The 16,274-nt window shown below is 34.9% G+C and overlaps 1 protein-coding gene across 3 annotated transcripts in view; it reads right to left on the bottom strand.

The window, feature by feature from the left end:
- LOC123705587 (transcription initiation factor TFIID subunit 4) overlaps positions 1-16,274 on the bottom strand; it is a 38,775-nt gene that overhangs the window by 5,710 nt on the left and 16,791 nt on the right. For all 3 annotated transcript variants that reach the window (XM_045654442.1, XM_045654443.1, XM_045654444.1), the window contains 6 exons: positions 13,691-13,846; positions 12,722-12,931; positions 10,422-10,571; positions 3,497-3,843; positions 875-1,070; positions 142-315 (listed from right to left, as the gene is read on the bottom strand). In XM_045654442.1, coding sequence (XP_045510398.1) covers positions 142-315; positions 875-1,070; positions 3,497-3,843; positions 10,422-10,571; positions 12,722-12,931; positions 13,691-13,846 — 1,233 coding nt within the window. The remainder of the gene's footprint in view (positions 1-141; positions 316-874; positions 1,071-3,496; positions 3,844-10,421; positions 10,572-12,721; positions 12,932-13,690; positions 13,847-16,274) is intronic.

The following is a 16,274-nucleotide window of genomic DNA, read 5'->3' as shown; positions in this document are numbered from 1 at the left end:
AATGTATTATGAATGCTACACACCTACCATACAATAAACTATAAACTACCTACAATAAACTACATGATAGACCATTAAATTTACTCCAGTAGATCAGTATTGTATGTCATCTCTTTTAAATCACCCAAAAATTCCACTAACCTTGGCCTTCAGCTTCGCCTGCTCCGGGTCCTCATTCTTGGAGCGCGACTTGGCAGCACGCAGCAGTATTTCGCGCTCGGAGTCCTCACGCCTCTTCCTGTCCACGCGGTCCAACTCTTCCAGAAATTTCAGTTGGCCCTTGACGTCACCAGTCACTTCGTAGCGGGAATCCGTCTGAAATGTGTTGCGGGTCATAACAATGATTTAAGAGGGGGTTATTCAGTTTATTTTTGTAATGATTGAAAGATTTCACTCAAAACCAAAATTTGAACATTTGCCATGTCCCATCCCTGACATCCTAATAAAATGATTATAATACTAGGTTCGCTAATTCCAGAAGTATTAAGCTTTCGCAACATTTTTCTTCGTCGTTTCGTGGTAGCTTCCGTTATGCTGCTTCAAATTGCTGAAATAATTTACCTCCCTCTTTACGAAATCATTCTTCAGTGCCATGTTTTAAAAAACGTCTGAGGTTTTTGTTGTTCCAGCATCAGAAGCAATTACCGATAGGAGTTCGGTCTGTCGCCACATATTAGCGCCATTGATCATTTTAACGTGTATTTATATGTTATCTATTTATATAATATCTAACACTCTCCCATTGGTCGCAAAATAAAATTTAGGTGCACATACTAGGTAGATTTATATTTTTGTAAATGGTGGCAAATAAAACGCTTTCTATTTCTATTTTTATTTACTAAACTTACTCCACTATACCTCATTTCCCCTATACCTTGATGAGTAGATCACTTCTATGCTGAGCGATGACCGCCAGCTTCTCCACGGTGGTCTTCAGCCGCTCGTGGACCGCGTGGCTCAGGATCCCGGCCACCTCCGCATTGGGCTCGTCCAGCCCGTGCTTGCTGGCGATCAACTTGACACGGCTCTGCATCAGACCCATCGGCACTAGGTACTCGTCTTTGCACGACCTGAAAGAGGGCAAGGTAATTGCCACAATTTGGAGGCAAGAACAAAATATATTTTAACTTTCCCAATTTAATATGGACAGATAACGACGGCCTTAATAGTTAATCATGTCCAAAAACAAAATTACTTTACGAATTTTTACAGTGCACGTCTTTATCCCAAACTAGCCGCGCCCCGCGGTTTCACCCGCGTGGCACCGTTCCTGTTGGTGTTAGTGTGATAATATATAGCCTATAGCCTTCCTCGGTAAATGAGCTATCTAAGACCGAAATAATTTTTCAGTAGTTCCTGAGATTAGCGCGTTCAAACAAACAAACAAACTCTTTAGCATTATAATATTAACATAGATTAACATAGCCAAAATAAACGGTAGGTTCTTAGATCTCATAATCACAAATACGCCAGATTTATACAAAATTACTAACGGCGCTCCCTTAAGCCGCCTTGACAATCATCATCCTACTTTGGAAATCACATTCAGTAACATTCTCGCATCTCTGAATCAAAATAATTCATATGACAAGCCGTATTTTTACAAAACTGATTTCAATTGTTGTAATGACCATATCCAAAATGATGAATTTGTCCAACTATTTTATAATAATATTCATACGATTATCGAAAAATATACACCACGAATAAAACGCCACAGGAATCACTATCCCATATGGTTCTCGAAGGACTTATAAGAATACTCAAAACTAAAGAGAAATTTCATCACCGTCACAAAAAGTAGGTACTCCAATCCTCGTGATTATGATACTTTTTCAATTTTAAGATCTAGATAGAAAAAATTAATAGATTCTTGTTTTAAGTCATGTATCGGTAATATCGAATGCAGTCTCTTTTTGTATACAAAAAACAAGAAAATTACGAACGACATTCTTCGCAATATGTACTACAAAAATCAAGTTGCATGACATACTGACACAGGACATGACATAGCCAATTTGTTCGCTACATACTTTTCTTCGGTTTATAAGGAATATTGCAAAGTTGCCTACATTCCCAAATTTGCTTCATCAAATTACATATTAAACAACATACACAATACACATATCTGAGAGCGTAGTATTATCTTATCTAAAGAAAATCGACTTAACCAAAAGCACCAGTCCTTACACGTTTATGTTCCTCATCTCTCGTAAAACCGTTAACTCTGTTATTTAAAGTCTTTAAGCGAAGGAACATTTCCTTCTTTATGGAAGCTAGCCAAAGTGACACCAATTTTCAAATCAGGTGACAAGAGAAATGTCGAAAATTATCGACCAATTAGTATTTTGAACTGCTTTGCTAAAGTGTTTGAAAGCATTATATACGAACATATGTATAGTCATATCAAACATAGATTATACGACAAACAACATGGGTTTGTAGCTCAACAAATTCAAACTTACTCATTTATACTTATTATCTGACAGAATCATATGACAGTAAATTACAGATGGATTCGGTTTATACAGACTTTTCCAAAGCATTTGATACTGTAAATCACACTATCCTTCTTTCAAAAATCAATCATCTTGGCATACATGGTCACAATTGGTTGCATTGTATGGCTATGACTCTGTTCCATTCTTATCCCCCTCCGGTGTACCGCAGGGTTCCAATTTGGGGCCACTGCTACTCTTGATATATATAAACGATCTTCTTGAATTAATCTCATGTAATAGTCTTGCGTACGCAGATGTCGTCAAGATATTCCACAGAATACAAGATTATAGTGACTGTCAGACCTTACAAAGGGATTTAGATGTCGTCAGTGAATGGTGCAATACCCATCGTATGACCCTCAATGTTAAAAAATGTCAAGTAATGTGTTTTACTAAAAGTAAAAGGCCGATCATTTTTTTAATTACATATAACATTAGTCATGTAACACTGGAACGAGTCAAGGTTGTTAGAGACTTAGATGTGATGTTCGATTCTTCGCTATCATTTAGACCTCACTACAATTACATTGTCAGTAAGGTCAATAAAAGTTGGAGCTTTGTTTTACGTTCTGCCTCACCATTCAAAAATCCGAAGTCGTGGATAATATTATATTTAGCCCTAGTAAGAAGTATGTACATATATTGGAATATTGTTCATCGGTGTGGCTTCCAATATAGGTACAATAATCACATAGACCGCAATGAAGCTGTGCAGAGGCGTTTCTTACGTACATTATGTGGTAAATTAGATTTACGGCGTAAAATACCTGAATATGATCAGCTTTTGCGTAAATTCCACCTTTTGAATTTAGAAAGCCGTAGGACCCTGACTGATTGTGCAGTCTGTATAAAATAGCCAATGGGTTATTAGGGAACGAGCTTTTGGCTAGCCTTAACTTTAGAGCATATAGTAATAACAAGTGAGTAAGTGTCAGTAGTATAGTACCTCTAACATAGAGTAATAGTAAGGGAATGATTTCAAAAAATAGTGGTACCTGATCTGCGTCCCAATCAACTCCGTGGATCCAAGGATCCGCTGTGTTTCCTCAGCCAAGTTAACACCACCCATAGCGGCTACGTCATTGATATCATCATCTCCCGTCATCTTGTCATCACCGAAGGGCTGAGTAAACTGCAAAGTCGACTTCTTCTCCTTATCCTTCAGCATTGACTTGCCGGTGAGAACAGTCGACAACGCCGCGGAAGGGCCACCGGGCCTCGTGAAATTGGCTTTGCTGTTCACGGTCATGGTTTTGCCGACTTTGGTCACATTGATTTTCGTGTGCAGTGGTATATTTTGCAACACAGCTATCGAGCTACCGGGTTTAGTTGCTGGCTTCGGCTGCAATAATATCCGTCGTTTTAGAATCCGAAAGACATGTTTAAACTAGATAATAACAAGGGACTCATCAAGAGACAAGTTTCACGACATTTAACAATAATAGTGACAACTACTACATCTGATATAAGAAGCGAACATGAACCATTGAGATTTATTTCAAACGACAGCTGTAAAACAATGTTGCCAGGAGCTAAATATTTAAACTTGTAAGTTGATCATGCAAACACCTAAAAGCTGTTTAAATTAAATAGAGTCAAACAATTGCAGAAAACAATTAGCCTTATTTATTAACATTTATTTAATATATTTTGTAACAATTACATATTATTTGTTTTGGACCAAATAATAAATAAATATATATATAAAATTATATAAATTAAATATATATAAAATTCTTCAATATAAAATGTGCCCCGTTTTGATCCTGATGCTAGCTATGCTGATGATTATAAGCTAGCTTTTTTATAAACGTTGATCCACTCTATAAGTACATTTGGTTGTATAGTACGAAGTTTTTTTTTTGCAGGTGGGCCACCTGATGTTAAGTGGTCACCACCGCTCATAAACACTTGTAACACTAGAAGTGTTGCAGGTGCTTTGCCGGCCTTTTATGGACAAATAATATGAAGTATCACATTATTTTAAATAAACATTTGATTATGCTGGATTTACATTTTAAAGTACCTATATCAAACACCTTTTCATTAATTTCAATTTATATTCCTCATAAATTTATATGCGGGTAAATACTAAATACCCTATAATATCTTTTATACTGATTTGGAATTGTTTCTTATTTTTTTAAATATTACTATGATAATAAGGCTTGTGTTTACAAATAAGAAATCAAATGGAATAACAGATATAGGTAAGCGTCTGTGACATGCATGGTGTCTTTTGGATAAAAGCAACATAAAAATAGACCATGATGCCTGTTTAAACGGATAATTTCAGTCCAGTCGGCTTATATCCTTCCACTTATAAAACATTGCATTATAACTACCAAAACAACAACATTTAGTACCTTATAATATTAAGAAAAAGTATGTCTTACAATAAGACAAATAAAAATGAAAAATTGTTTACAAAACTTTCCATTGCGTGACCGAGAAAATTTTCATAAATAAAATAGAACAAAATTACTATCAAAGCAACAGATCGAAAACTTAAAATATTAAAACAAAATTCATTCCGATAAAACAACATACTAAATTACCCGACAAAACTATCTACTCTCTAAACTTTAAAAAGCTTAACTAAAAACATCTGAGCAATAAAATTGAACATGGACTTGACGATATTTCATAACATTGATGTGTTACCCTCGTACGCTTCGATAGTTTACATTTTATGTATATATATTCTGTTCAGTTAAATACATTTTCCAATTTAAACATTCGATTAAGTTCTACATCGATTTCAATACGTTTTTCCTATCACTATATCTAGGCTATCTAATAATACGAGATTTGTTTTCGTATTACAATTTTCTTTTCGTTCGTTTTCTAATCTCATATTCATGATGATATCTTAGAATACAATGAATAAGTCTGGCATCATGAAATGAAAATTAATAATGTTTGATCTATTGCAAAATGTTTATAGACATTCGCAGTGCGACATTTTGATAAGTATTATTAATAACGAGATGTACAAAGTTTACAAGCTTATTTTTTGTGATTACTTTCGCTTTAGAAATAACATTTAATCATCAACAGATTCATACACATTACACAACACTAATACCTATACTCATAGGTAGGACGCGAAATTGAGCTACAATATTGTTTATTTTTACGAACTCTATACTAATTACTAACTACCTCGAAAAAAACCTATTTTATTACTTTTTCCTATATTTACATCCTACAATTCACTAAAACATTGTTAACGAACCTATCTACCGCCTAAAAACCGTCCAATTTTTTGGTATCTTTTTCCATTTTTTTTTCACGTAAAACGACCACGCGACTGTTCGTAACATACGAGGGTACGCAAACCAACCTGAATCATCGGCTGTACGGGCACTACGTTTAGATTCGGCGACGGTGGCCCCGTGAGACTCATCGCGGGCGGGGGCTGGAGCGTCGTGAGCGTGGGGGAGCCACCGTCTTCGTCGTCAAGCTGCCACAACGGCAACGTGTTATATACTACATATAAATGTGAATATACTTATTTTTAATAAATTTTTGCTGACCGTACCGATGCCTTGAATTTTTATAATTTAATAGAATCACCTGCTAAGTAATACACCAAAGGCGAAGGCCTGTTTATGACTGTGGACAGATTCGAATTTTGCTGCCTTTACGCGCTGTATAATTCGATCATAATTCGATGATATGCCTAGTTGAATGATAGAGTCAAAATGAGTCAACGGCAACCAGTACATAAATCTTTATGATTTACGGTCAACCCATAGTTAATGATAACCCTATTTTTGCTGACGTGGATCTAGTTCTCGTAGTCATGTTTCCGTGATACACAATCACGGAGGTTTATTTATTCAAATACTGGATTTCTGCTGATCTTACACATACCATGTTAATCTATAATTCATAAAAATGCCTAAATCTTTTATGTTGAGTTGATTTAAGACGATGATATTATTTGAAATCTTCACTTCACTGTGCAAAGAAAATCCATAAAAAAATACCTAGTTAATTTATTGTTATATCAACATGATAGAGCTTTAATAAGCTTAAAGACTTGTAAATGCCTATTTATCAATACAAAGAAAACTCCTTCAGTTAGATGTTATACGAGATACAAGAACGAAGTTTATTCTTCAATTAAACTTACGCCACCAACTTGATACTTGAACTTCGTACTTAATTACTTGGATCTGATTTCACTCCACGGTTGTAGCATAAATAGAACATGTTTGTATTTAGTATTCGCTTTATTCGTAAATGTATTTTGCCTTTCTAGTTCTTTTTTTATGATAATGATAAGAATCTCTGAAAATAGGTTATCGCAATAACATTAACATTTATTGGAGCGTTAAATTAAATTGTAAATAATATTTATATAAATACATGTATAAACAGATGAGTTGCATCGAGCACTAAAAAAGCTGTGAAATAACACAAAAACCTTTGCAAAAAATCAATATTTAAAAAATATGTTTGAAACATATTTTTTAAATATTAAATCTATATAAATATTAAATTAATTTATACCCGCCTCGATTTTAAAATAACTCTTTAATAACAATGCAAATAATAATGTATCGTCTAATAAAACTGCTGTTTACATTATAGAGTTAGACTGTCTTACCACAAAAAACTTTAGACAGAGTTTATCTTTAAGCGCGGGTTCTCTTTAATCTGGTTTTGTCGTATTTCATATAGACAACTATAACATAGAGTGACAGATCCCTGGTTTAAAGTTAGACTGTCTTTAAATTATTTTGTTTTTATAACTTCTAAGATCACGATGCATTTTCGCCTATAATCTATAAGCTTCTATAATAATATATAAATTAAAACTTGAGCAGGGACAGTGCCTTCTGAAGCCTCTTATACGATCTGCTTAACTGAAGCAAACAAGATAGATTGAACAGATTTTAGATATTTAGTTACTAATGTAGACATCTTTACTTTGATTTTAATTTATTGTAAATTTTATCGTCTGTAAAGATATTAAAACATTTAATTTTGTAGAGCAATTGAGAAAATAACAACATAATATAGAATTTTAGTTTGCCCTTCAATTACGTAATTGAAGTCTTTACTTCAGTTTCAATTAATTTAAGAGCCCCTTTCAAATATACTTACTAATACAGAAATGTGATGTCATCCGACGTCTCGGATGTCAAAATGTGCGCAATCGTCTACTGTTATAAAAATAGTGTAATCAGATTAAAAGTTTTAGTCTTTAGTGTTATGTTGAAGTGCTTTATATAAATTTTCATATATACTATAGGCAAAGTTGAGTGTTCAGTGGTAATACGTAAAAACATTAAACAATATTTGTGTAACGGATCAGCTGAGTTAAAACTACCACTCAACTAAATGTGGTACGTACGGTTGAAGGAAAAAAGTAAAAATATAGCCCAAATTTAAGCATCAGTAGTAAGGAAGGTCTGTTATTTTGATTTTCTGAAACATACAACTGAAATATGCTAGTTAAGTATAGGTATGCAATATATGTATAATATATAATTATATATTATACTATATAAGAATATAGTAGGTAAGTACGTAGGCAGACTGTTGGCGGCGAACCTCAACTCTTTAAGGCGAGACTGAAAACCAGCGCTACAGCTACAGCTACTCTCTGGTATCAAATAGCATAGCTGAGTCTGTGCCTTTTGCCACAAAAACTTTTAATTTTTTTTTTCTCAATTTTATTATTAGGTTAAATAGATTTTACGTTTTTTGTATCCAAAATGTTTGTGGCAATAAATACATTCATTTCATTTCAATTCAACACCTTTCCCTCGCCCAATACAACAGCCGTCCGAAAGCCGTCCGTCCGAAATCTGGGCTTGTATGTCGATTAAGGTACGAAAAGCACAAATCCTATGTGGTTCGTAATTGTTTTTTCCGGTTGAGAACCTTATATAGAGTGCGTCCATACTTGTCTGAGGATCTTAGAGTACGTCTGGAGAAGTCTCTAGTTATTTCAAAACTTAATTACGCTGATAGTGTTTATGATCCACGTCTCCTGGTCAGAACAGATCGGCTGATACAAAGAGTACAGAATGCACACCGTTCTTAAATAAGCAGGGAGTTCTTAAGCTTAAAGCAAGACGCCAACTACATCTGGCCTGTCTCATGTTCGGAATTGCCAAGACCCGTATGCCCATATATCTATAAAAAAAAATTCAGCTGGCCAACGAGTAGTCAAGATGTTGCATGCAGAAGTTGTGCTCAGCCACTTATTATTCCTCATCATAGTACTTCCACTTTTAGATGCAGCTTCTGCTATGCAGCATCGATATTATGGAACGACTTACCGCCACCGATTAGAACCTAATCAGGTTATTGTTAAACATTAATACTTTCAAAAACCATCTTAATCGATGAACAGCGAAGGTTAGAATAATGTCCAATGCTTTTTTATCTTTTTTTTTTGTTAATATTTTTTTTTATTTTTTAGTATGGGGCAATCCTATCTTAAGTCTATTTATTTTATAGAACTTTCTATTTTGATATCTATGTAGGTATGTTTTTCACGATATAATTTATTAATACTATAACTGTTTTGTCTCTCGTATCAGCTCTATGGGCTAGTAAGAAAGCATGTAGCGACGCAACTCCCGCGAGACTTTTTTTGTCCGCTGGTTCGGAGATAAACCTGCAACGCAACTGTCGCCCCATCTATTGGTTTCAAATACGCGCACGGCGACAAAAACGTTGCCGGTCAGCGGCCAGTTGCCGCTAAACCGGCGCAGCGATAGTACGTATTTATTGTCAACGTATTTATTCTCGTACACAGTAGTTTTTTGAAGACAGAATACGAGTATCTTGATGAGCGATACCAGGTCGTAAAATTCTGCACAGTTCACCAAAACTTTCTATACTCATTTTGAAGTAGCGAAATAAAAAAATAAAAAAAAACGTTCTCAATTTTAAAAACATTGTATGGAATTAACCCAATCTCAGTCTATCACTCCATAATGAGTATTGCACCCAATATTGCCTTTTTCGCTGTCATCTTCAGTTTCTAAGGACAAGAGCACAGACCACAACCGTATCTTCGAAATCCATGTTGATAAATGCAGAAAATTTGAAAGAAAAAGTTGCGTTGCTGTCGCTTTCGTGTGCACATCGTTCAAAACTTTGCGAGGAGACAGCGACAGAGACAAAATAGATGCCGGGCAACTAAGTTGCTTTAGCGCGCTAGCCCTTATTTGTAGGTTTTCTTTTTTTTTATTGTCTACTGTATAATGTGTCACGCTGTGTTGTCAAATAAATGTTTTTTCTTTCTTTCAGAAAACACGTCACAAAAATTCACCATCCCGTTCATAATGAATAAATTTAACTATTACTGAAAAATGATGTTTTCAAAACAAGCACCCCTAGTTCCACACGCAACTGCGAGCTTGCCAGCCTTTGCCTATAGTATACATAATTTATGACTTTCTAGATAATATGTTCCGTTTATCTTGCATCTGCCAGTTAAAATGACAAATAATGTTAAATAGACAGTAATTGTATTAGTGACATTATCAGCAAGTAGCGTGGCGTTTAGCCTCGTTTGTTGATGAGATTTTTTATGTCATAGTGGGCAACAGAGCTGGTATTTCACCTGATAGTAAAAGCATTTGCAGACGTGCCCACTTAAATACTTGCTTAGACAAAATCGCAAGCATATTTCGTTTCATATGGTAATCACCACCACGTTCGCAAGAGCTTCTACAAATGCGTTGCCTACACACTTACATAGGCTTGCACAAACTGACAAGCCGGTAGTTCCGTGTGGACGCACAATTAGCGGCACCGAAGCTGCAAGCGTGTGTTCCATAGATGTTTTTTATTTTGTTGTATGATAGATCGCCTGAAGGTAAGCTGGAAGGATGTGGAAGATGGAGCGCGCTTCCCTAGAAGGTACATGTTCACTCTTGAACTCACCATTTGCATGTTGGTCGTCACCGGTTGCGGTTGGACTGGGGACGCCGGTGGCGGTATCGACGAGAACGCGATGTGCGGCGACGGCGGGTTGATCCCCTCAATCACCAGCTCCTTGGTGCACATTGATTGACGCAAGAGAGGCAAACTTTTCTGTGAAACAATATAGATCCCAATCTAGTTAATATTCTAAAATTCTGCCAAAAATATAATCGCGATCCAGTTCAGAATCCGATTCCGATCATGTCATTGTAGGAATCGCAATGACACACATTACACATCTGCCTTGAGATAACAAGACAAAGGTGTATATGTCATCGCGATTGTAGAAACAGTATAAAGTGCGTACAACAAAGCGGCTCAATTTTGTAGAAAATTTTTAACCGGCCCGAGCGAGTAATAGTTAATAGTTATCAGGGTAAAAATATTTTTATGTTGATGATTAAGAGTACTCGAAACGATTAGCGCTATTCCGTGATCAAAGTGATATAAGGTACAAATTGCTTGTAAAATATCTCGAATGGTTAGGCCATCCATGCGTGCGAATCATTTAAATTACATGAGCACCATTTGCCGGTATCGCCTTCATCCGGCGAAAAATTCTTCGTATAAACTAATACTTGAAGATATTCTTAGAAATTTGAAATGTATTTAGGAACTTAACTCACTAATTTTAACATTTATTTTTGAAAAACTTACCTTGTATAGCATAAACTTACGTAACAAAGAGCCTGAAAAACTATCAAATTTTATAAGCTTTGCGACCAAGAAAATTCCTCGCCATCATTCAATCGATACCCAATTATTTATTAGTTTATTTTACACTAGTGGTCCGCCCCGGCTTCGCCCGTGGTACATATTTCGCAATAAAAGATAGCCTATGTCCTTTCTCGGGTATCAAAATATCTCCATACCAAATTTCATGCAAATTGGTTCAATAGTTTAGGCGTGATTGAGTAACAGACAGACAGACAGACAGAGTTACTTTCGCATTTATAATATTAGTATGGATTTAGTAACTGCCGTATTTTAAAAGACAACAAACATATTATCTACAGATATACAGTAATCCAAAATTATAATGCACATGCAAATCTTCGCTAATTGTCGTATTCCCGAAGACACTCGAATCGTTGAATCGTAAGAGCCCTAAACAATGAACTTGCATTTTCCACCTTGTTCAAAAGAAATAGAAGTCAATTCATAGTCATACACAATCAAAAACAAATCGGGCGGTAGGTGACGGTAGCCTGTCAGTCAAAAACTCAAAAATCCGTCAGTTGTCTTTAAATATTGGTGGTGACTGCACGTGTTCTCTCTGTGTGGAATTATATAGAGCTGCTATTACGTACCCTTCTTTGTTTTGTTTTTAAAGGTGAATTGAATTAATCGATGAAATGATTTACACAGGTGATGGCAGTAGGGAAAGTGAAAATGAAGAAGAGTTCCGATGTATCTAAAATGTCAGAAATAAAGATAATCCCTGATTTTGATTGTTTTTATTTTTTTTGTAATTGTCATAATATTGAAGAATGATCAGTACTGTAAATACTTTTGAACTGAGATTTTAATGATAAGATTTACATGTATGGTTTAAATATAAACTTGTGTTTGAAAACCATACTTTATCTACACTAATATTATAAAGAGGAAAACTTTGTTTGTTTGTTTGATTGTGATGAATAGGCTCATAAACTACTGGACTGATTTTAAAAATTCTTTCACCATTCGAAAGCTACATTATCCACGAGTAACATAGGGCTAGGTTTTATCCCGGAAATCCCACGGGAACGGGAACTATGCGGGTTTTTATTTGAAAACGCGGGCGAAGCCGCAGGCGGAAAGCTATTTCAATATAAATTTTGTATTATTTTAACCTTCTTTTCTTTCATCATTACACCAGCTTCAGTAAAACACTTTAAAAGTACTATAAATTTTCCAAGTAAATCAATCCAACAAAGATAATATATTCGCAATCGTGGGGTTATACTCGCTATTTACTTACAAGGAATTATCGAAACAAAATCGTTACTTACCTACAAATACATATTAATCTCTTTTAGCACAAAACATATAATTTGACTAAATTATGCATGAAGAAAATTCATTTAACCGCTCTATATAGATATCATCTTCGGACTCTCCGAGAATATGACAGTTGCCGAACAGTGACGAAGATTTCTATGCGCATTATTACTTTTGGATTACTGTAAACAAATACAAAATACTCTAACTCTTCCATTACCCCGACCACCTTCTAAATACTAAAAACTACTACAGTACTATTTTAACCCGAACCATACCTTCAAGAACCCAATCAAACACGGCTGAGGACTAGCGTTTAACAACCTTTCCAGCCGGTCGCAGAACTCCTCCGGCTCCACTTGCGCGTCGATCAGCTCCTGGATGAGGTTCCTCACGTTCCTCTCCACAGACTTCGGCTCCTTGCTGGAGAGGTCCAGTAAGTTCGCCAGGAAGTTCCGGCACTTCTCCTTCGTGTTGTCCAGCGGTTTCTGGTGAAATTTTTATTCAATTGTAGGTAGTTATAGGCCAGCAATAACTCAAACTGTAGAAACTTGCATGAAGGTTTCTATGATATAAGTTAGAAGAAGACATTCGTGAATTTTCATCCCTTTAAACGATGGATGGATATAGAAAAGCCAATATGTACAAATATGTTACATACATGAATAGATCCTGGAAACAGCTGCATAATAAATAAAAAAGAATTTTCACTTTGTTATGAAAATAAAACCTTTATAATAATTAAAACTAATACGGTAATTATATAAAATCGAAATTAAGTAATTAATTCTCAATTAAGAAAGGAGCCCTTTATAGCGCTGCGCTGGTTATGAAATTGCGTCGTTCCGTTTCTTGTGCCTGTCAATTTAGAAAAAATACAAAAGTGCAATTTTAGCATGACATAAACTCCCATAATACATCCCATAACAACGAGTTCCGTGATCTATTGACCTTTTAAATATTTATGCATTAGCTACAATATATTCTTAAGTACTCCTTTATTACACGCGTCGTAATATCTCGAATAAATTTTGTTGTTACAAAAAAAAAACTAAGAAAATATGCGCAGTTTGTAAAAAAATACCAAAATTATTTGCTATTATCTATTTAATTAACTTAAATATTTTTTTTTTATTATCATGTCAATATTTTAAATCTGACCTATTACGTAAACTATTTTCCACATATTGTTCGCTCATATGAAAAATGAATTTACACAATTTTCCGAAAAACCTGTTGGAATGTACCTGTGTGGTAACAACGGGAGGCTGTGGAACGGGCGCAGACGCCTGCACGGACGACACTGAGGATACAGCCACCGGAGTAGCCACCGGACCAGATGGCATCTGTCCTATCTGAGTTGGCACAGCCACGCTCGTCGACACCGTCACCACACCGGGATGCTAACCGAAACAAAAGCAAAATCATTTCACTCCATTCTAAAACACCGAAAACTAAAAAACACAAAAATCAAAAAAATTACGAAATAATAAACCCCAAAAACCGTGTCGCGAGCTATATTACTTTTAACGACTTTCATCAATCACATACTGCATTTAATCAGGGAAACTGATATGCATCGTACGCTGAAGCGTGCAAAATCGATAGAGGGTTGGAATTGGTTATAAATAACATTTGTTTATATACGACCCGGTCTATAGGTATGTACACAATCAACAGGTACGCTATACTTTACATAGATTTTACTTGCAAAATTTTTGAGCGAGTCTTAAACCGGGAAGAGCTTTAATTGAAACACAATTGAAACATTTACTTGATCAAACATTGCAAGCAGTTGTAAAAAAAAAAAATTCAAGAGACGCGAAATTGTTATGCACTTTACACGAGCGCAATTCATCTCCGACTAATGTCAAATGCAGCCAGATCCTTGACCGATCTATCGCGTTGCTATTAGCAACTGTCTCGTGGAAAGATAACGAAAAGTACATACCCATATTAACATCTTTCCTATAGCTACACTACCGATACTCGAACTTGAGCTCTTGTTACGTTAGAATTAGAAAAGAAATTAAATACACTGATGCTTGCATGTAAACCTTTAAGGGTCGCAGCTAAGTATACTCATATATTATTACAATACTATCTATAACCGCGACTTCGTTCGCGCGTGCGTAGATTCAAACTCAAATTAAATCCTTCAACATAATTTCGATATGTATAGCCTAGTTGCCGATCACTACGTAATTGATTTATAGCAAAAAAAAAAGTATCATGAAAACCCGTAGTTGTTTTTGCGTTTAATGCAGACATCAGGCATTATTCTCTATTTTGATATTTGTTTAGATAGAGCCGTGATAGAGCCAGTATAGCTTTTCGCTCATGTATTCGAATAATTTTTTATTTGTGACTATTCCAATAAGGGGCCATTTATCTTTTTTGAATTCTAAAATAAGGCAGCCTGTAATTTTAATCTAATTTCTATCACCATTTAAAATTGTATCAAAATCTGGCCGGTAGTTTTTACGTGCGTAGGGTAGGTTTTTCAAATATTTAAACTACTAAATGGTTTGGTTACTGTTTACTGTATGTCTAGATACATAGATTATTTTAGATAGATTAGATGTGCGTCGCGATTTCACCCATAATATTGATTTGAGGAAAAAAATTGTCCATAACCGTTTACGCAACCTACCCAAAAGAAGCCCTAAAAAGAAAATCTTTTTCCTGCTTTTGCAACATGGTTTATTACTGCTTGGGTCTTATTCATCGTATTGTGATTTTATATTATATAGCATATAACTCTCCCTGATATATAATTAGGCTGGATAATTTTACACTTCGAACTAGCAGTTCCTAAGAAAAGTACGTTCAACCAAACAAACTCTTAAATAAAAATGAGATTCCCCAGGAAGTTCGCTTTCGACAATTCGCAAAAGCTAAGACAACGTGTGTCGGGTGGTTGAAACATAAACAATGTTGGTCCAGAATATTATTACTTATAATATTTATATGCTACAAAATTTTACAAAAACGGAAATAAGGTAAGTACATATTCAGTTCTATAGAAGTATAAAAAATGTACAACTATCAAGTACTAAGACATTACGGTGACTATATTCTATTTTCTTACACTAAATAAGAGTGTTTGTAAAAAGTCCTACAAATACATATTTCTCACTGTTATATACCCATTAAAATCCAAATGGTTATAGAAAGGATATTAAGGAAGATACAAACTCAATAGAAATATAATGTATTATTGTATATTAAATATCATTGTAATTATAATTTGACTAACAGTCATCATGCTTAGTGATTGATAAAAAAAAATTATGCTCCTTATAGGTAATCATTTACTGGGTAAATTTTTTATCCTAGGATTACGATGAATACAAAGCATTTAAAAGCGAAGCCAAAGGATTATTTGTTCCACTTAAATATGATAGTCAACACAAAACTAATTTGCTAAACTGTTGTTTTCTATTAAGCTTAATAAACTAATAGCATTCAGCATACTAAATAGATAATACTCTATCAATATAAATTATTTAAAGTCATTGGGTAATTTCGAGTACATCATTGGCAGGATAAATTATACTCATATAAAAATAAACCCAATATATATTGTAAAACCATGTTACCCATTAGTTTAGGATCATTTGCGTGCTCGACATCCCCGCCAAATCAAGCTAATGAAATAGTTAATAGTTATTACAAAATGACATTGAGTACCTATCTTACCTGGTTAATAGATTACCTCACATGCACCACCACCATAACATGCATGACAAAATTGAAATTGGACAAGTTTGGGTGACTTTAGGAGGGGGGACTCGTGTCCAGCATCCGGTCTCCATGGGTCCTACTTAC

This window comes from Colias croceus, chromosome Z (genome assembly GCF_905220415.1).
Source record: "Colias croceus chromosome Z, ilColCroc2.1".
NCBI classification, from domain to species: Eukaryota; Metazoa; Arthropoda; class Insecta; order Lepidoptera; family Pieridae; genus Colias; species Colias croceus.
Note: the sequence above shows the minus strand (reverse complement) of the source record. Positions and strands in the feature narration are given on the sequence as shown.